Source organism: Lineus longissimus, chromosome 17 (genome assembly GCF_910592395.1).
Source record: "Lineus longissimus chromosome 17, tnLinLong1.2, whole genome shotgun sequence".
NCBI classification, from domain to species: domain Eukaryota; kingdom Metazoa; phylum Nemertea; class Pilidiophora; order Heteronemertea; family Lineidae; genus Lineus; species Lineus longissimus.
Genome location: NC_088324.1, coordinates 11,791,769 through 11,814,156, shown reverse-complemented (window position 1 = coordinate 11,814,156; position 22,388 = coordinate 11,791,769). Strand labels below are relative to the sequence as shown.

At 39.7% G+C, this 22,388-nt stretch overlaps 1 protein-coding gene across 1 annotated transcript in view; it reads left to right on the top strand.

Annotated features, from left to right (window-relative positions):
• The window catches only part of LOC135501828 (discoidin domain-containing receptor tyrosine kinase B-like), a 62,342-nt gene extending 40,032 nt beyond the window's left edge, over positions 1 to 22,310 (top strand). The window contains exons 2-8 of the mRNA XM_064794191.1: positions 3,412 to 3,517; positions 8,556 to 8,697; positions 11,984 to 12,073; positions 16,802 to 16,949; positions 18,908 to 19,253; positions 19,647 to 19,828; positions 20,162 to 22,310. Of these exons, the coding sequence (XP_064650261.1) occupies positions 3,412 to 3,517; positions 8,556 to 8,697; positions 11,984 to 12,073; positions 16,802 to 16,949; positions 18,908 to 19,253; positions 19,647 to 19,828; positions 20,162 to 20,574 (1,427 nt within the window). The 3' untranslated portion in view covers positions 20,575 to 22,310. The remainder of the gene's footprint in view (positions 1 to 3,411; positions 3,518 to 8,555; positions 8,698 to 11,983; positions 12,074 to 16,801; positions 16,950 to 18,907; positions 19,254 to 19,646; positions 19,829 to 20,161) is intronic.
• The last annotated feature ends 78 nt before the right edge of the window (positions 22,311 to 22,388 follow it).

The window sequence follows — 22,388 nt, the reverse complement described above, 5'->3', positions numbered from 1 at the left end:
GCGTACGGGGGGGGGGAGTTAACATGGTTAATGGTGCTCGAGAAAAAACACCAAATGTCTGGCTCCCAGCAGCAACGCTCCAAGGAATACCAATATCAAGGAAAGGATAAAACGAAAGCCGTAACTTAGTCAAAGCGATACTCGTATGATATTTGTAGGCTACTGAAAGAGGAACATACCTCCTATCCTCTACTCGGTTTTGATCAACCCAAGCCGTCTTCAGGTGTTCATCCTGGGCATCCCCAACTGGGAACGACTACACAGACAAGAAGACGTCAAGAGATAAGCTCTTATAAGCTCTTATCTGCTCGACAGATTCCACCTTTGCTGGCAATACTTCATCGTATGGATGGTTTGGTGATCACAGAGCCTTCTGCGTAAGATGCGAAGCTAAAAAAATGCAAGCGTCAAGAAAGGATTAAGGGACTTTGTTCCAATGCTATCCTCATCGTTCTTAACTAAAAGAAACTTTCCTTGATGATGGCAGACAAACTAATATGCTACGATATCAAAATTTGCCTTCAAACAGCGAAGCGCACATCTTGCTTCACCACCTCTAGAAGTCCAACTTTGCTGACAGAACTCGTTCGTACGGAGAGTTTGACAATTTAAGAGCCTCGTGCTTCAAGACGCCGAGCCCAAGAAATGCTTATGTGAAGGAAGAGATTCCGGGACTAAGGTCAAAGCAACTGCCATAACATCAGTACTGTAATGAACTTGTATATTTTCGAACATTTGATCAATATACAGAGCTCTTTCCATAAACCTTTAACACCTTCAACCAATCTTGGTTATCCCATAAAGACATTTCCAGCGTCTGTGTCCTTTGGCGTCCCCCTGGGGATAACTAAGACATGTGTCTATCAAATCAATATGCCATAGCGTATGTAACTCAGACTTCATATGTAGAGAGTTCGATGAACCTATTGATTAGAACAATTTGGGGGATTCCACCCTTTCATTTCTGGGTTAGAAGAGTAAAAGAGAAACTAAACGTCCTCGTAAAATGAGGGCTCCTTATTCAATTAAGAGGAGAAGCTATGGCACGAATGGTATATACTGTAAAATAGTCTTTCAAAGTATTGGGTATATTTCGTTAATTAACTTCGACTCCACCTACATGCCACAAAGCTTTAAGCGCGAGTTTGACTTTCTGTCCGAATTGCGTGACGTCTTGAAGAAGAGTAAAAAAAACGACTTTCAAAGTATTGATGTTGATGTGATTTCTGATTTTCGGAATGATGGATGAGATATACGTGCATCAACACTTTGATCAGGTTTAGTTGTCGTGTCAATGTAAATGTATACATTTGGAGATTTTAAGGTTGGAACATGGATATTGGGTGTAGTCGCTATCAGTTAATCGGCTCATGGTTGCTATAGCGCTACTTGATAAACGAAGGGTATTTTACGACAGAATAATAAGGAACTCAGTGGGGGTTCATGGAGTTTAATGTACGCTATCCCATGTGGTGGACCATTTGCGTCAACTTACTATTACAAGCGCATCGGTTTTAATCACTGGCAGACCTTTTGGGATTTTGGGTCCGACTCTGACTGATAGGTCGGGACATTAAGCATCAAGATGACACAAGCTTAGAATAGCAATTAGAGGGAAGGTTACCGCAATCGGTCGATCGCTTATCTGACTCTACCAGGTTTGAATGGTGATATGACTGTCGTCTTAGATGTATAAATCTACCACCATGGCAACATCATAAGTTTCTGAAGAAGATGATCCGATGTCGGCTTGGTCAATGGACTATCGAAGGTTCATGTCCCAGAGATTCAACGCCAGTACAAAGTTGATGCCAAGTTAGTGCGTCGTTTTAGCAGCGAATAGCCTAGAATTTCAGCATTCAGCAGTGGTGCATGGTGGTACTCCATTTTTCCACCCTGACCTCAAGAGGAAATGTTAACATGTTTTAAATTGCAACTTAATAGAATTACCCACTTGTAAACAGGTCAGGAAACAAAATGCTCCATCCCACCTTACATTGTGACTTGTACCCCAGGTGTATCATGTGTTTCATCTCTATACAAGGCAATTCTGTGTATATTATCAACAGCTTAATGTTCTAATCAAGGTTTCCATTTAGTGAAAGTGTCACACAACGAATTCGGCGTCAGATGAAGCTCTTTCCTGATTGGTTCAAAATTTAATTATTGTGTCGCCGTGCGAAACAACTGGCGTAAAACATTTGAGATTGTCAGGAATGAGGGAAGATTATTGTTCAGAAGTGCCACAACATCAATTCATCTTTATGATCGATTTCGTAATGATTTCAACTATTGGCGAACGTATGTCTGAATGGTGAGAAGCAGATGTTGACTCTTTAAAGCATGGGTTGCTGAAGGTTTGGCGTATGGTATTTATTACGAAGGGTTTAGGTAAATTTTTAACATCACTTTGTTTTATGTTAGCAAAACTAACACTTATTATCCAGTTTCAGTACAGAGAATGACAGTGCAAGGAATGATTCTGGCACTAACCGCATATAGAATTCATAGATTCTCACGCCAGGTCATGCAAAGCGTTGCAATAATTGCTTTGTTACAAAAACCCTGTTAATAAGTGATTTCAGTTTGAAAAGGCACTTTGTTAATGTCGATTTATAACCCATGCGGATTTAATGCTAAAGAATCTGGAAAGAGAAACTAAATTTCCCAGGCGCAAATTTTTTCCCGTTAACTTCAACTGCAGCTTTTTACGCCATTTGTCACGAAATGCAGCAGTTAATTCTATTTTTCCATATGGACGAAAACAGACTCTTGGTTCTATCCCTTAGCGCCCACTTGGTAAATGCGATTCGTTGGGAGGAGATAAAGGATAAAAGTGGCTAAATAGCATCGATCCGAGAACCTCACCCAATAGCTGCTGAGAGCTTGTCAATACATTTCGTGTGATTGCATCGACGACTATAAAACCAACAGGAGGGTAGATTGATTGAGATTTAAAGATGCTGATGATGTCGATCCTACCGGCAAACATCTCGTTGGGGTTTACACGATATATGTGGCGATTCTCTTTCACCGACACGGTTCCGGGCCACATGTGCTGCCCGTTACTGTAGTTTGATGACTCCCGCCGGCATGAATGGCAACCCCGGTTGATGACTACCAAATCTGAGTGAACTCCTGTAATAGTTTATCATAGTGACAGCGAAGCAGGCTACGCTGATCACACTCAAGAAGAAGAACGTTTCTGGAATTTCTTAAAATTTTCCTTCGCTATCCTTATGGGAATGCATTACAAATGACGTTCCTTGATAGTTGGGGTTTTTCATTTCAGATTGTTAAATTTTGTTTACTTTTATTCATGGCGAAGTTGAGACAGTCATATTCGCCTTTTCCCTTGTTGATTGCAAAATACTACTCAATGTACAGTTCTGCATCTTTTTCTCTTTGCAGATGAATGTAACCTACCTCTAGGCATGGAGTCTGGTGACATCCCAGACGAAGCAATATCGGCAAGCTCAACCTACGATGCCAAGTCAGTCAGCGGAAAATTCGGCAGGTCAGTTCATTTTGTCAATATAATTAAGATAGTAAGTTAATATCATCATGAAGCAGTAATCCATATCATTGGCGGAGAGGGGGGGGGGGTCAAATAAGTAACTATAAAGCATCAAACAAAATGATATAATTTATACAACTGTATACAGAAAGTGTTTAAAAGAATTTAGCGTCACTACTTCACATTCTATTGCGAGTCAGTCAAATTGTATTGGGAATTGAGCCGGAGGAAGGCTTTGTAGTGTATTATTAAGTGACATGTTCATTTTATTTCTTGATACATCGCTATCCATCTTTTTTGAGTGGCTAGAGGTACGAATTATATACCAAGACTATATAAGGCGAGCTTACATATTCTTGGCAATGATATGACTTATGGAACTCATAGAATGTTACTATAATTGTAAAAACGTCGTAAATGAAGCCGGGAATTCATACGTGAAAGTGCAGCCTACATGGAGTGATGAAACATGACCTTAACTATTTAAAGTGTGCACTGTATTGGACAGCTTAACTTCATATAAAACACAAAGGTCAAAGTTTTATGCCCCAGAATTGAAATTAATACTACCGAGTTGCCCCGAGTTTGAAGGAAGGGATTAATTTCGAAGAAACCATCCATTTTTAATGCGTCAATCGATGATCAATATGTGGAATGAAATCTTTGCACGATTAGTACATTCATGATACGTAACCCACCAGAATCCAATCTCCTATACTACCCAGACGAACCGGAGATCATCTTTAAGTGGTGCCGCGTAGGGTTGTCAGGAAAATAATCAATATCAAAAATGATGAACACGAAAGTAAACGTATTGAAAACTGAGACTGAAAGATGTTTTTTACAAGGGCAATATTGGGTCTATAGAGAAAGGCGATTATCTTCGATGTGCACTCTGAAAGCCCTTTAAATTTTCGACTTATCTTACATCGATAGTTTATTCAGTATGGAGCGACGGAAGTCTCATTGCCCTACACAAATTTTCAACCGACCTAAAGTTTACGAAACGTATGTCACGCAAAGATTGAAGAAAACCTCCTATCCCGAGTTTCAATGGTAAATATCATTATCTAGATCATGTTGGAATTGCCACACCGCGGGGAACGCTAAAGTTATATGGCACTTTAATGTAAGCTGTCCCAAGGTCGAGACGCTGATCCGCTGCGTTCGATATTGACCTAGTAAAGCCATCTCTTCGCTAATGAATCTGAGCTGGGCTGGCCATATAAAGGTCGTAATATAATGAGAAAAGAACCATGGATACATATACTTAATTTTTTTTTCTCAGAAGAATTAAATGAAATGGCCAGGGCCATTGTGCTCACCTCATGTGGAGGAAAGATGGATAAAGAGCATGGTATTGTGTCATGTAGTGTTAGGTTTGATGTATGTCCAGGCAATTACAGTTTCCCCAAAATGGCCAATTTACAGTATATTCGACCTCTGTGACCTTGAAAAGTAGGTCAAATCAAAGAAGACCCGAGTGACACATTGAATGGTTGTTAGAATTAGATGTACCTATGATATAAAATTGGTGCCAATCGGGCAAGTCATTACTAGGAATAATGGCATTTTGAAGAATTTAGGATTTGGCCCCCTCCCTGGAGGCCAAACGGCAAATCAGATCGCACCAAACTTCGGTACCTGAGATCACCTGACCAAGGGGTACATGTGTACTTAATTTGTGATCAATAGTCATTGCAGTTAAGAAACGTGCCATAGTTACGGCCTGACGGCGAATTTACGCCATTTACCTTCTGTGACCTTGACAAGAAGGTCAAATTAAAAACCTGTGTGACATATACTGTATGGTGGTTAGATGTACCCATGATATCAAATTGGTGGCAATCGGGCAAGAAGTTAAGGAATAATCACATTTTTAAGGTTTTTGGATTTTGCCCCCTGGTGGTCAAGTGGTGAATCATATTGGACCAAACTTCGGTCCCTGAGATCACCTGACTAAGGGGTAAATGTGTACCAAATTTGGTATCAATAGTCATTGCAGTTTAGAAACGTGCCATCGTTACATCCTAACGGCCAATTTACACCATTTGACCTCTGTGACCTTGAAAATGAGGTCAAATCAAAAACCCGGAGGATATATGATGCACCTTTGCTAGAAGTACCTACCATATTTTTTTCAAAATTTCCCCACTACTATTAAGGGAGATATTGCATATTTTCACTTTTAACGTTTGGCCCCCTGGTGGCCAAACCATGAAACGAATCGGACCGAAACTTGGTCTCCAAGGTGTCATTACATAAGGGTACATGTGTACCAAGTTTCAACTCAATAGCTCTAACAGTTACGAAACGTGCCCTGCTAACGGACGACGGACGACGACGACGACGACGACGACGACGACGACGACGACGACGACGACGACGACGACGACGACGACGACGACGACGACGACGACGACGACGACGACGACGGACGACGGACGCCACGGTATGGGATAAGCTCACCTCTGCTAAGAGGTGAGCTAAAAAGGGCGTTATACAGACACACCAATTACAGCGACAAAAGTCATCATAATCACTTAGATTAGCATTAACCGCCCTAGAAACAAGCGCATATAAGCGCATAATTTTTTCTTCTTTAAACATTCTTTTAACAGCATGCTTTGTAAAGAAGATATTCATTCAGCATCTTTTATATAAGCATGACATTCTTCACTAGTGGATACGCCCCGGGGTATGATACATCATACTGCACTTACTTCTCTTCGAAACCAATGCCGACAACACCCCGGGCCTTCCTCCCGGTGCAAGATCAAAATCACTCAGTAATTCCATCTGTAATTTGTTGGTACAGCAATATATTAATTTCCCTGTGTAATATCACCATCTCTGTAGGATTCCATCCCCTCAATGCGGGGTGATGGATTTTATTATACAGAGAGAGTTGGCAACATAAATAACCAAACTGTGGTGGGCTTGACTGGCGCAAAATAATATGATTGTAATGACCATGCTCTGTAGGAAGAAGCTCGACAGTCCAACCAATAACACGCACAGCTAGAATTTGACCCGACATTATTGTATCTAAATTTCCATAGAAAGTTCGATGACAACATCTCTTGCAAAAACACCAAACCAAGTGTTCTGTTCGACAGAATAACAATCTGAAGCCTTGACAAACGGCCAAATACGACGTATAACTGTTCCTTTCAATGACAAACACATACATCGTCTTTGGCAGTGCTTCCATATCAAATCCAAAGATTGCCAGATCCGCGAACATAATCTAGATAACTAGGTTTACCGCGAAGAAATCGAACAATGCTTGCTTTGATATGTGAGACCAAAGTTGTTACAATTGGCCGCTTGATTTAAAAGAGAGCTGTAGATGTATTATTATTATTATTATTATTAAAAACATTTTTATAGCGCTTAACGTTGTTAAAACTTCTAAGCGCTTTACAATTTATAATAAAATAATAAAACATTAATACATGATAGAATAAAAGTCATCACTAAAGAAAACATGCAAGTGGGATTTAAAAAAAACAACAAAAAACAACAACAAAAACAACAACAAAAAACAAAAAGGGTTCAAAAGGATTCAATGTACATGTTAAGGATGTCAGACAATTCTTCCGAGAAATCTCCCCCTAAATGCGCACTATCCAGCGTTTAAAATCCATGTTACGAATTGCCATTCCCCACGAATGTCCAGCAGCATGAAACGAATTGATGATGCCACAAAATGTTGTATCTTTACCCTGACTATGACTATCGCCATGAGAAGTCATGAAAGTCTACCTAATACATTTCTCAGTACTTCCATGCCAAATCTAGAAATGCCAGAACCCGCAAGACAAATCAAGATAACCAAATTTACAAATCAGATATCGAACAATAGGATGCTTGCTGGGAGAGCTCCTTTGAGTTGTTCCAGTTGACCGCTCGATTTGAATCAACATCGGCCATTACTTTTGACGAAGACAAACGAGAAGAGTCAGATTTAAGCAATCGGTCTGATTCTGGGAATGATTTGAAGTTTGACTGGCGCAAGGCAATTGGTCTGTGGCTTATCCTACGAAACTGTTCTACAGGCTAGGCAGATACTAACTTCGGTTAAATATCTCAATTGCTAAAAAAAGAGCAATCCCGCAACGGTCACTGCAAAAAAAATTGTAAAATTACGAAAAGATGTTTGGCGAATAGCTGCGGACGATTCAGTTAACTCAATCAGAGGTAAATGTATTTTTCAGTAATCTTATTTAGACCTACGTAATGGTCACTTGAAGGACGAGGAAATCAATTATTTTTCTTATTGGGAGAATTGAGTGGACTGATTCGACCTTTTCAGCCATGTTAGATAAAGTATGTAGCTTATTCACACATCGAAATATCATTTCATTTACAAGAACCAAATGGTTAATGTAATATTTCTTGAAAATGAGCAAAACCAGTATAATGACAATTTTAAAGAAACATTTCTAAGAATTAGTTTTGGCACTGGCCACAGATGATTGGCTTTAATATCAAAGCGAGGTAAAATATGTTCTGTGATCTCATTTGAAGAACCGTAATGTTCTCGTGAAGAGAGAGGAAACGGATTACTTTTTATCCTACTGGGACATATTTTGTGCACTGATCTGATCTTCCAAGAAAATGTGATGAAGAATGTGTTTATTCACACATCGAAATGTTATTCAGAGAGTAAAGATACGTTTTTTCAGCAAATGATCATTTTACATAGCCGTAACTTGAGAATCACGCAATTCATCGAAAAACCATGTTCAAAGATGTTATTCAATCTTACATGCAACTACACCGGACGATTTCCTGTTGAATCCATTCATAGTTCGTCTAAAAATTCCCATGAGATTGTGTGGCTCATGCAATTGTTCTCTCATTCTGCCTTTCCATCTTTCTATTCAAATAACAGGACAAGAACTAACGAATACAACAAAAACAACTACATAAACTTTGGACGAATTTTGTGATGTCTTTTTTATAACTTTTAATCATTTTTTGCATATCGTAACTGATATTTGATGGCTTGTGACGATATTTTTCTTTGCAGGGTCCGTCAAGACACGGCTGGAGGGGCCTGGTGTCCTAAAAATATCATCTACCAAGATGTGTATGAATATTTACAAGTCGAATTTTCTCAACTAGTTCTTATCACAAAAGTGGAAACCCAAGGAAGAAATGGGCAGGGTCATGTAAGTAGTCAGTAATACTACAACGTAGCTAAGATGATGTTTATGAATATTCAGAAGTTAAATTTACCCAACTAGATTCTATCATCACCAACGTGGAAACCCACGGACGGGTCATGTACGTAATCAGTATTGTGTATTACTATTACTAGTACTGCTGTTAAAGCCTGGACAGACCAGATTTTATGGTTAACAAAGCTGAGAAACCCTCATGTTTCTACTCTCTCACGATATACACATTTCCAGAAATGGGACGCTGAGTGTTCGAAATAGTGATGTCATAAGGGGAAACTAGGCCTTATGGTGGAGGGACAAAGGAGATAGTCATGGTTGACCAACACACTTGAATGCCTTCAATGACGGACAAGGGGGAAAAAGTTAGTTCTAATGCAAGCCACCAATTTCGGGAAGCATGTATAGCCTAATATACTTCCAAGGAAATGGGACATTGATATCGAAATTTAAGATTCTTTGAGAATGTAATGACATTAGGGTGCCTCTAGGGTATTCTACAATCAAATGATAGAATTCTGATGTAATATCAAGGCTATCACACAACTCTGTGAGTGCTCAAGTTGAAAGAACGACTGTATTTCTTCTGATGGGCATTGATGAGACAGATGGTCATTAATCGCCAGAGCCAAATCTCCACAAACTAGGTTCTGCCGATCTTTGGTATATACCAACCAATCTAACTATCAGATTTGCTTTTAACTCTCTCATCATGCCAAAATGTAATTTACTTTATCTCGCGAAGATCGTCTGTGAAACGTTGGTAAACTTCATTTGAATATGAGACTTGGGTCTATTTGTACAGAAGTTTAACAGACATTCTCCCTTGTTTATCAATCCATTATGATCCCAATGGCCATGGGCTACTGATACGCTGGTCATGAAAATGCAATCAACACTAGGAAGTTTTACTTTAGGGGAAATGTGTTGGGGTTCATCTTCTTCTGCGATGTAGATGATTTGTTAACTAGTATGTATAGACTCTGTTTTAGGAGAAAATGAGTTATACGCTATTTTTTTGAAGTTGGTGTTTATAGTTTGTATTACTACAAGTACCTCTTTTGGCGAGGGACAAAATAAAGTTTTTTTGAATGGGTTGAAATAAAGGAGATGATTCAGTCACTTTTTCGGGCAATGCGTATGCAAATAGTCTTCGACAAAAGGATAGAGCTTTTCTGAAATGATCATTCGAGGGGTCGACCAAAAATTATACTCAATCACCACTTTTCAATCGTGACTAATGCTCACCATGAGACTGAAGAAGAGGAGAAGGCCGAAGCAAAACCAAAAATGCAGAAGAAAACATTTAAACAAAATGTAAAATAGCAACCACAGCTCAAGGTACAGTCATTTCTGCTGATCATAACCCAAATATGCCAGAAGTGAGATCCGCTAATTTGGGTAATGAAAGTACCAGCAATCTATCTGACAACAAAGCTCCTTGCCGCTAGACCCTTGTGACTAATTTGGATGGAAACATCACAAAGTACCGTCAGCGTATCCATGTAATGACTTCCATCAGGGTAAGCGATTGTTAGCGATAGATCTAAAAATGATAACGCGTGTTTTGCTTGCTGGAGGTGTTGCAGTTGCTTTGATTCAGATGACAGAAGTATTTGTTTTGACATGAGGAGGCGTTTCCAGCGTTTTTTTATCATTCGGTAATTTTTGTCTCTTGTTTGGTCTACCTCTGTTAGCTTTCGATTTGCACTGTTCACTATCACATGGATGACCAGTATATAAAAAACCAACATATCATTTAGACCACTGTTCAGATTAAACTTCTATCCTTGATCCACACAATGCTTCCATATAAAAGCAACCATAATGGAATCTGTTAAGACATGAATCTTTATCATTTCAATAGACATCATATAAGAGTATACACGAATGGTCCCCAGGAGAGGCATGAAATAGACTGGAAGAGGCTAATGGCACGGGACCATATTACCAGATAATGCAGGGCACTGCTGCCTTTCCTTACTGATACCATAAAGATCATCACATCGATTTATTAGTTGAACTAATTATGATATAGTGGAACCGTATTATACGTTGTTCCTATCACGCTGGTAACATGAAATACCTTTGCCTTTGTAAATATTTGAACTTATTGAACTTGACCTGAGAAACATAGATTTCAACTTGGGTTATATTTCTGAAACATACTTCATATCTAAGTTTAAATTTCTCTTTCACACAATCCGACTTTTATTTTTTTAATGAACTATTTCAGTTTCTGTGGCCAAACTCGACTTATGCAGATGTGAGTTTCCAAATCCGATCTGCATCTTGCCGTACTAGATGCAGTGACTGTAATGCAATCGATAGAATATAACTGATAGATATTTACTTATAAGGAGAGTAGTAACTCTGCATGCAAACGCAAATCTGTGCTTAGTTTTATATCAAACGTTTATAGGGTATGTAGGTTTGTTTTTCTTTCTTTCGCGAATAGCTAGCTTTAGACTTGAATACTGACATATTTTATTTTCTCATTGCATGGGACAGATTATTTATTCCTAAAGACTACCTACTTTTGTTTTACTGAGTCATGGTCAGTTCTAAAAGGCATCCCGTATCTCCAGGCCCAGGGTAGTCTAGTCAATTCTCTGAACGCACGACAGAAGTACATTGATTTCTTCATCGTCTGGCTCTCTTAGGAGAACATCATACTTAAAAACAGCCATTAGATATACTTTTAAATGATGTAATCGACTTGTAGATTATTAACTGCTGACCCATAAAGTATGCCACTCCATTTTATAGCTTGACCAAAGCTCTGCTATCGATCATCACGGAACGTCTAAGATTATTATAACCATTAGATATCAATTCGATGGGTGGCTAGATTTCTCCTGCATGTCATTAGAAGTAAGATTAAGAATACAAACGGATGGGCATTCAGATTCAAGTCAATCATATTTGTCTACTGGTAAGAAATACTAAGCAATCGACTGGTCACATACTGGGTGTCTCAAGAAAAAGTGAAGATATATCAAATACCATCGATTGAATAATCTTTAGGTAATGTGGCAATGAGATTATGAATTACTACAGTAAATTGCAGTATAAATTGCTGTTCTGGTGTTCTACTGGCGACTTCGTGTAACTTGATATAACCTACCCGACCCCAGACCATAGACTTCAAGACCAATTAATAAAGAATCATATTGTCATAAGCATTTATTTTTAATGACGTGTAATGCAATTTACCCTTTTTGGAGCTTAATCTTCTTTTGATCGTTTTATTATGAAGTATTTCCGTTTGTTTCAGGGCAAAGAATATGCTGAACAATACTTATTGGAATACCAGAGAGATAACCTCACTGATTGGAAACGATACAAAAGCAGAAAGGGCAGAGAGGTAAGGCAAATTAAACACTGAATTGTCAGATTCTATTTTAGACTGAATTTATATTTAAAAGTGAGGCAATATCTTTCAGATTCCAGAAGATATTTAGCATTCTTCACTCAAAATCGTCTGCTGTAGCCTGGACCATCTCTTTAGTAAGATTATCCTTATCCACAAAGGGATTTCAAACTGTTATCGTGTTCACCAGTAGCATCTCCAAATGGGAGCCGTATATACACTAAAAGTGGCCCAAATTGGAATGTTTGTTAAACAATGCTGTGATCAGTGCCTATTTTCGGAAATAAAACAACGCCTTGTGTATATATCCGAGTTGGGAATTCCCTGGGAGGGCGATCGATCGGATGCCTACAAAGCCACCATTAACAGAATTGGACACAAATACCCACGGGCTGCCGCAACCTGGCAACACAGCATGTATTTGATATGTAAGGAGGCGCAGTTACACCCCGAAATGAAAATGCTGACGACATTCTAATTCTCTGTCAGTGGTTTTGTGGAGACAATTTCGGACATATACTAGCTTATTTTGTATTAGTCTAGTGGCACCTGTATCATCATCGAAACGTTGTTTGGTTTAATTTCTGCAGTTTTTCTTAAAACAGAAATCAGTTGAGAAAGAATAATGAGCCGCAGTCAAAAGATGATTTTCTTGAGAAAATCCCTATTCAACTAACTTCAAAGCTTTAAAAGTACCCGCATTCTTATGAATTTTCGCAAAAGAGTGCATGCCTTTTAGACAGAGTGTTAAAAGTTCCAACCACTAATTATTTATCGACCAGCCACGACCTTATGAGATTTTGGCTCTTTTATCGTGAACTGTAAGGGAAAAAAATCTTCGAAATTTTAATTACTGCAGTTGCAGTCTTCGTTCCGACTATTGAAACGTCTGGTCTCGATGGTGTAATGAAATAAGGTCAGTATTATGAGGATTTGTTTGTTTTCTTTCTTTAAGATTTTTATGGGGTTTATGTTCAAATGAAATCGAAAAGATTTTTGAGTCAGGAATAAATTCAGCTTGCAGGGTTTAAGTACAGGTCATGGCCAATAATGCCGTGGCCAATTTAATACCCAACCACAGGTGGACTCTCGCATTGCGGGATGTACTAAAGGTATAACAGATACATTCTTCAGTAAGACAGTAAGAACTGTCAGAAAGAACAAACGTGACAACACTAAATAAAGCAAACACTTGCTCTTCATTCTGCTCACGTCGCACGACATATCTCAAGTTCGCTTCAGTGACCTTGGTGTTTTGCAGGGTGCTGACGAAACAAAATCAACGAAATCAAAAGCTGCCACCCTAGTTACACTAACAATTTTGTGAAGCATCGAATGCCATTCCAAGGAGTAAAGTATGATGGAGCTCTATTTAGCAAACCATGCAACTAGTTTTTCATGCACCTCTCGCCACGCAACAATGCTTTCTGCTCGCTTCAGTGAGCTTATCTTTGTACAGGGAGACGATGAAACAAATTCATTTATGAAGGTGCCATCAACGGGTATGACGAATGCAGGAAACACCAAATTATTCATACTCCGTCTCCTCCTCAGCATCAAGTGGAGTGCTGATGTAATGAATTTTATGCATTTTATGCATCTTATCAGTCAAAAAGATCGGCCAACAGGGCGTATTTTCATGGATAGTAATAAATGAGTTCGGTGCACATTTCCCAATAATTATCGACCTTTAACATTCTCACTTTCAACTGATTCCCTTTAACGTCTTCGACCCTCATTTGAGCAGGTGTCTGACAAAATGACAGTTTCAAGCTGATTTTGTATCGAAGCATGGCATAAGCATGGATGAATAACGTTTGCATAGATCCGTGGTATAACCTTATCAAAGAAGAAAAAGAGGAGCATGTCTAAGGCTACTCAATTACAAGGTCATCAATATTCCCTTGAACAAATATCAAAACATCCCTGACTCCTTGGACATCTAAATGGTCGTAGTGTCATTGACTTTTTGTGTCATCTTCAAGCTTAAGAGTGTGGTGATTTTTTAAAAAGCTTTTTGGCCACGCCGATGAGAATTTATCTCCTCAGGAGATACGTGATACTGTTTTTACGAACATTACTTCGATGCATTGTCATCATCAAAAGGAACAGTTTTGTCTTTCTTCAATAGGCTCAGAGATCAAACTGATAATTCTTTAAAAAGATGTGTGGTCATTCGTGTGTAACTGTAAAGATTTCCCGTCAGACTGGATGTTGACAATAACTACGCGAATAATCTGGGCGCAAAATCTGTAAAACGAGACGAAGATCGAAAGCTTTGACGAAATTCTCGCTCTTCATCAACTATTTACAATCTTTGCTAATGTATTCATGAATGCGCTGTTGGCGTCCCACCGCGACCAGTTAATGCAGAATATCAGGTGATTCTTGACCGTAAGATAGTCTACTGTCGAAGCTTGCAATCAGCCAATGTGCAAGGACAACGAACCACACCTTCGCTTTATAAATTGGTGACAATCAACCGCAAAAGGGTTGTGATAGATCTCACTGACATTTGACTGTTGTATCCGAAGGCCTTATAGGGGAATTTACGGCTCAGATTTCAAAGATTAACTCGCCGAGGAATGAAAACGAATCATGTAGAGATAGGCAGAGGACGAACGACGGTGTCTCGTCGGCGTCTACAGCCACCGTAAAAAGACATAACTTTACTTACTAAAGCCTCAACCAGCCCAAAAATTTCGCTATCACACCAGAACAACACTTCTTAGACACGGTTTAACTTTAAGACATCAAAACATGCTTCTCTTAGGCCATGTTGTAAATCTATGCTAACAGAGCATCATCCCAAGGGCATACGCCAAGGTTATGTCTGACGATATCAGAATAGCCATCAAGATGATTATTTCGCATGAAGGAATAGGTGATTGGTATTCACAATGCACAAGATTCGGCGATCAGATCTTAAACTCAGTCCTAGTCCTTGATTTAAAGATGAAGAAGCTGAATTCAGTTGCGTTCTTGATGAGCGGTTGGTTCTGCACGTTATAAACAGGAATACCGTAACTGCCATTAGTGTTGGTGTACCGATTAAGGATCTAAGACAAATGTAGTGGTCCTTCTCGAATAAAACGAGGACGACCACACCATAGGGTCTTGATAACTCTAGCTATGATTCAATCCATGGGGACGTTATCTGCTCTGTACCAAACTAGCACCGCAGTACCGCCCGCTTAAGCGGTTTAAAACTGAGTTACGGATATACTTCCCATTGCAAAAGTTTGTTCGCTTGGGAGGCATCAGAAGGCAACTTCTAACAATTCCTTAACTAATTCATAGATGCAAATCCAGTTACAAATACAGCTATTCAAGTTCACGTTACTGTCGATGGTCATGTTCAGGATCATGTCTTAACTATGACAAGACAAGCTTTGATGTCCAATTGACATTCATTCAGAGTTCTCCACTCACAAGGGAGGGGTTTGTTCTGTCTTTAAAATTCATACGCATGAGTCCAACTCGACAAGTGGTAGATATGATTGCTTGAATCATCCATTGGATATGATTTTGAATTTTAAGATTGTCTTGTTGTGGACTCATAGCTCAATTTCTGATATGACGAAGCTTGCATTTGAATTTTAAAACCGAATCAGTTGGTTAATTGGGTCTCATTATAGTGCGTGGAATGATAAACTTCCGGATCGAAACTTATGGGACACCACTAGTTGACCATCCTGTCTTTATGATAGGCTCATGGTGCATAGTTAAAGCAATAAGAAACTCCTTTGCAACGGTTATCTTGAAAAGTGCATAATCTGGCATGCGATAACATCACAGGGAAGTGGACCTGATATTTACCCAATAATGTGGGTTCACCAATCTCATGCAGAAAACGCTACAATGTATATACAAAACACCTTGACAGTGGGAGTGACATGTATGCAAGAATTTAATTCTTAAGTGGTCTTGAAATCATGACAGACACCCTATTTATAACACTCCTTCTTTAATCGAGAAAGAAAAAATACACCCTTATAAATTAAGTGACAAAACCAGCAGACACGTTAAGCAGTATCAAAGTCTCTTTCTTTCAAAGTGCGAATTTTTATCACTCCCATCCCACGCCCTCGGGCACTTTATCTGTTTCCCTAATTAATAGTACACGACGGAGAGTCAATTATCATGTCCTCCTCCATGGTAAAACACTAAAACGTTGGCTTTTGACACCTTGGAAATCACCCCCACCGTGCTCCAAACTCATTCGATATGTAAAGTAGACTAAGAGGATTATACTGAGGAGTGATGTGATGCGCGGACACGGACGGAATAATTAAATAGCGATTCAGAGACATAATACAGCTGTTGCTGGGGTTCGTAATGTTTTATAGTGTCAATCAACTACGAACATACCAAGCCTCCCCCCCCCCCAAATACCACCACCATTACCACCACAACACGTTCTTTTTGTAACACTTCCTGGTTTGAACAACAGTCACTTTTGATCCTTACTAGCCCTGGCAATACATGCCGACTTACCGGCGGTGAACGTCAATCCCAAATTCTCCTCCTTTCCTTTAGAGGATGGATAAAACGACGGTAGATCGACATGTTGCAACACTGTTACATACAGGTACACGTTTTGCTTTAATAGCAGCCCCTTATACCATTGGCAGATCGTTTGAATTCGAAACTACTTCCTTATGGTAGAAGTTTCAGTCTGTTTTCAATGTGTTTTCAAATCGTTTTTGACTATCGTTTCAGATGCTGAATGGTAACTGGGACACAGACACGGCAGTGGGTCGTGAGTTAGACCCGGCCATCATTGCCAAGAGGGTGCGAGTCGTGCCCTACAGCAGATACCACAGAACCGTGTGCATGAGGGTGGAATTCCATGGCTGCAACTGGACTGGTAGGTAGTCACCTAAAACCGAGGGATCTAAAATATTCTGGTAACATGCTTTTTCGCTGGAAATCAGATAGGATGTATTGCAGGTGTTTTGTAATGAGAATACTAAATAAATTAGCTTCACCGTCACCAAAGAATTAAAGATTACCTTTGAGCAAATTCGTGCTTTCGCAGTTACTTCGTTACAGAAACCTCGTAAACTTCATTTTGAGTGTGGAGAGAAGTTATTCTTGTACATGTGGTAACTGGTGAAGGTAGAATTATGGCTAATGGTTATTCTGGCCTTCCAATACAGCAGCTCGTCCTTAATCTATACATATGAAGGACACTGCCGCCCAAATCAGCCATCCAACCCAAAGATCATAAAGATATCGTAAATTAAATCTTGTTACTTTATCTCAGTTATGTATGTCTCGTCAATCATTTGCGAGTCCACTGGGGATGCTTTCAGACATATCTGGGCGAGTCTATACTGACATGCAATATCCGTACGTATCAAATAAGAGGCGCATCCGTTTGAATCAGGGCGACATTTTGGCCAAAACTTGGACTGGCTGGGGTCAGTTTGCAAGATTGAAATGCCATATGAAGTATCCTCAGGGGTATTATACGTCAATTGAGAATCCATTTAATCATATAATGTATTATCACAAAAGATAGTTAGCATACGTAACTGTGTCCCACGAGGGTAGTCGTGCCTTTGAAACATTCAGACATGATAAGATCGAGCAAGGAACTCATCTAGACAGTGGCCCAGGGCGCCAGATATACCATGTATATATACAAGGATCATAAAACAAGTCACAATTCGAAGACATTAAGCTAGATATGACATATGGTACAATAATCCCCCTTCCTAAAATGAGTTCTGTCCGGATTTCTACAAGCACCCTGCAGTGGTTACACCACTATATGAAGCAAGAAGGAGAACCTAGCAAAATTGAGAAACATATAGTACGTCTTCCCGGAGGCCCCTGCGTTTCATCAGTAAATCTTAGAGCGAACAAGCCATAATTTGGAACACAGACAGCCCCAAGACAATCGTATATATGCGGCGAAACAATACGTTGACGCTCATCAGGATACTAAGAGGAGTAATCAGGCAACCACTTGATAACCAAATTGAACAGTTGATCACGACCCCAGGGGGAATTGAAATGCAATTCGCAGGAAACTAGCCATAGAAATTTGTATCTGTTTGTCGAGTAGGTTGCGAACTGTGATGTGATAGTGGCTTTAAATTGACGACTATCACTGTAATCAGTGTTAACGTAGATTCGATTCACAATACTGTCTTCTTTATTATTGTTGTGATTTGGGTTTTATACAGCATCAAAACAATTGAATTTGGTATTTAGTGGAAACCCGACTACAACATCACTTTACGAAACACGATGTGTTAACAACCTTAGTAGCTACGTCTCGTTCCCCCTAAAAATAACGGAAGGAACATTTCCACTACTTTGCTTGAAGCCATGTACGGCCATGCAGTTGTTCTTAACCAAAATGATTCGAAACTCTCCCTTCCTGCCTGATTAATAGACATGTTCCAATCATGGGAGTCGATTAGGAAGGAAGGGAGTCCCAACTTTTTGCTACACCACTGCATGATCTATTGGCCATCCGCCCGTTTCTGCCAAACTAGCGCTCCCCTGGGAGCGGGAGTTAGGATGGTATTGTTGATTAATCAGAAGGGGTTCGAGTAAACGAAAGAAAATTTGCTTCGAGTGCCAGGAGAGCGGGACCGTACTTTATATTTCTCCGATGGACAGGCACTACACGTACATGTTCATGAATAGCATGAACCGCTAGTTAATAAACTAAGCAGTGCCAAATGCACTTTCTTCAGACTTCCGATTTTTGTCTCAATTATCTCAAGTTCTCAAACAATATTATCTAGCACCTCCATAAATTCTTTTTATTTAATTATCTTTTCTCATGCTCTCTACTTCTATCTTCAGAGGGCTTGGTTTCCTACAATATGCAACAAGGCAGCCGCTTCTCAGATGACATAGACTTCATAGACTACACATACGACGGTCAATCCGATTTAAAAATGCTGAGTAATGGTCTCGGCCAGCTCACAGACTTTCTCGTAGGAACGTACAGGATCACGGCATTCTCGGGTTATGATAAAAAAGGATACCCTTGGGTCGGCTGGAAGAAACGAAATAAAAACGAAAATGGACCTAGGGAGATTTTATTCACGTTTGACGCCTATAGACGTTTCTTTAATATGTCTATACACTGTAACAGCAGAGAACGGAAAGGAGTAAAAATATTTAAGAAGGCCGTAATATATTTCAGGTAAGCAGAGATTTGTAACACATGCATTTTCTTTCTAGAAGCAATTATAGGTTTATGATAATTTTGAAAATAATGCGTTTTGGCCAGATGTCTACAACACCTGCCGAGAGTTGCTATACTCAGCACAGTGCCACAGTGTCATTCTTTATGTATTCAATTCACCTTTTCACATTCTGAAGTTTTAATTGCAGCATTATAGCCAATTGAAAAAGGTCAATGAGACTTCCCGAATACAGGAAACTCATCGATAGTCGAATCTAAGAAGTCCCCAAAGGCAAAGATCCTGGTATTGTTGGTGCTGTCACCTGCAAGCAACCCTCCAAACACGACTTTCGATCTGTTTGTTGCTGGTAGCAGGGTTTTATTTCATGATTGTAGGCTTTCTAATTTCAGTTTGGACGGCACAAAATGGATAGGAAAACCAGTGGAGTTCCGACCTTTGACCTTTAAACGTAATTACGCCACCTGGATTGGCATACCGCTGTATAACAGAGCTGCCAAATATCTCAAGGTCAACTTATATTTCCACGAGGACAGTCGGTGGATGCTCATCAGCGAAGTTTCATTTTGGTCAGGTAAATGATTGAGGATGAGTTCCAGAATATATCGCTATATATATTTGGTCAGAATCAGCATCTGGCAGCTGGTTGATCGACGTGAATCAAATGTTAAAGAACGTTTCGGATGGTTCCGTCAGATGCACCAAGTTGAATACCGCATGCCTCTTAAGGAAATAAAGATATTTCCTGGTTTGTGTCAGTGAAAAACTGATGAGCCCTCCTCCCATCCCCTAAAGATATATCGGCAGCGATAGGCGAACAGCATTAGGGTTCAAATCTAGCTATGTATAACTAGCCCCGCTCGTCAATACAGGGCCTGGTTCTAAATTGTTCCAAATCGTTTTTCAGAGCTTCTTGACGATAATTCATCCATCATTCTCTCCGACGTCGACACGGAATGGGAAGAAGAAAAAGAAAAAGAAGTATCTGCAAAAGAGAAGCCAGAATCTAAATCAGGGCCTGACGGGCCCGATGATTCAAATTCACAAACACTCAATAGTGACGTTACAAAGGACAATACCAAAGCTCCCCCTGCAACCACCATATCGACGACAACAGAACGCAGGCGAATAGTGATACACCACAAGCCGCGAGCGCCGCGGACAACAACAGCAAAATACTTTAGCCCGACGCTAGGGGGCGTTGCTTATGAAAGCAGAGACTCAGATACTGTCAGTAAAGCCCCGTCAAGCGGCGGATCTCAAAATATGGTGTTGATAGTTTCTGTTTGTGTTTTTGTAGATTTATTTCGCCGAGTGTGAAGGGGTCACTCGCAAGTTATTGGAGGCTCATAAAATAATATACTGTGGTCTGAAATGGTGGCAGTGCATTAGAGGTATCCATGCATGGTCAAAAATGGGGCAGCATTGTGCTGGTAAAGCAACTACATGTATGTTCATCTTTGGTTAACCCACCCCTTATCCGGCATATCGCACTTAATACTTGACACCTCTTAGTGAACAGTCCAAGTTTGACTATTTTGCTGAAAATGTCTTTCATACATGCTGCACTTCGTAATATGAGACGACTGATCGAAACTGCCATCTCTTTTGAGTGGCAAAAGCGGTCATATTTACAGCTTTCAGCAAAAGCGGCATGACGTACTTGCAGACAGTGGGCTTAACGTGTACATGCTACGACGAAGCGGGACGATTCCACAGAATCAAAAAAAATTCGCTGCTCGCCTTAGATTTCCTTTCGTCGACATAACCGCTGGGCAAAAGTACCAAAAAGTGGAATGACCATGTTCTACAAAGGGAATTACTCTGCACATTTGCCCAAAGTGGAAAATATTTTATAAATGTGGGGCTTTTTGCAGATTTCGCTCATTCTGTTAATTACCATCATTCTAGATAGTGACTGTTTCAGTAATGAAGTATTTCATCGTGTATCGGGGCTGCCATCTATTAGGCCCGCGTCACGACCCGACACTTCGCCGCCTTCGGAAATATCAATACTGTATATAATGATATAAAGATAGATAGCGTTAGAGTAGAACTAGATCTATCTGAACTTGCGTTGACGATTGTTGATCAGGATCTTGTACAATGAAAATTAAACAGTCAACGTTGTCAGGGTATACTATGTGGTAAACGACAGCTGTAAGATAGTAATGTCCGGATCGACACAGTCAAAAAGAATTCGTCTCTTCAAGAATTCTCGGTCTCAAAGCTGTTAAGAATTTCTGTAGAGTTGGTCAAACTTGATTGATTGGCATCATGATGCAATTTGTCAGTGTAGTGACCAGAAAAAGGGACCCGAGCCCAGTTGCTCAATCGGTGTTCGAGACAAACGCCAGTATCAATTAAGCGTCATCTCCTTCAGTAAATTCAATCTGCAATATTAGCTTAGGACTTAACATAACTTTACTGAAAACGCTGATTGAGCAACTCGACACCGAGAACTCCGTTGTATATCAGACTTTTCACGATCAAGCACGAGAAATCTCAGAAAAATGTTCGCTTTCTTGATTTATATGGTTACCAACTCGGACAGCAGAAACAAGCTGGTCTGCAGCAGTGATCAAAACATGTCCGAGATTGTGGTTTCTCTTCATTGCTGTCACTGGTGTCAATCAATCACATGATGTACACCAACCACGTCAACCTAAGGACAGATAGACTAATTCATACAGCAATGTTCAACTATTTTTGTATCTAATTGACTTGAAGTGCATTAATTGTTTGTTAGACTAGCATGCAGAGATAGTGAGTCTAAAATAGTGTTTCAATATGAATCCAATGTAATGGTAAAATACCATGAATTGAATAAGTATACGGTACCTGGCAACTGAATTTATACCAAAACAACTAATGAGGTTGAAAAATGGATCAGAGGCACACACGAACCATTCAGAGCTTTAATTACTAGAACATTATCATAGTGAATCTAAGATTAATTTTGGGACACCCTCTAGTATCGTTTAGAAAAAAAAATCGATTATTTCGCTTCATGTTCTACGTCTCATCGTGACAATTAAATGCCATCCAGTTTTAAACTTTGTGTTCTCGTCCTTCTTCGACATGTTGACCTGATACAGTAATTGCAGGCCGCAGATAAGGAGTTAGATACCGGT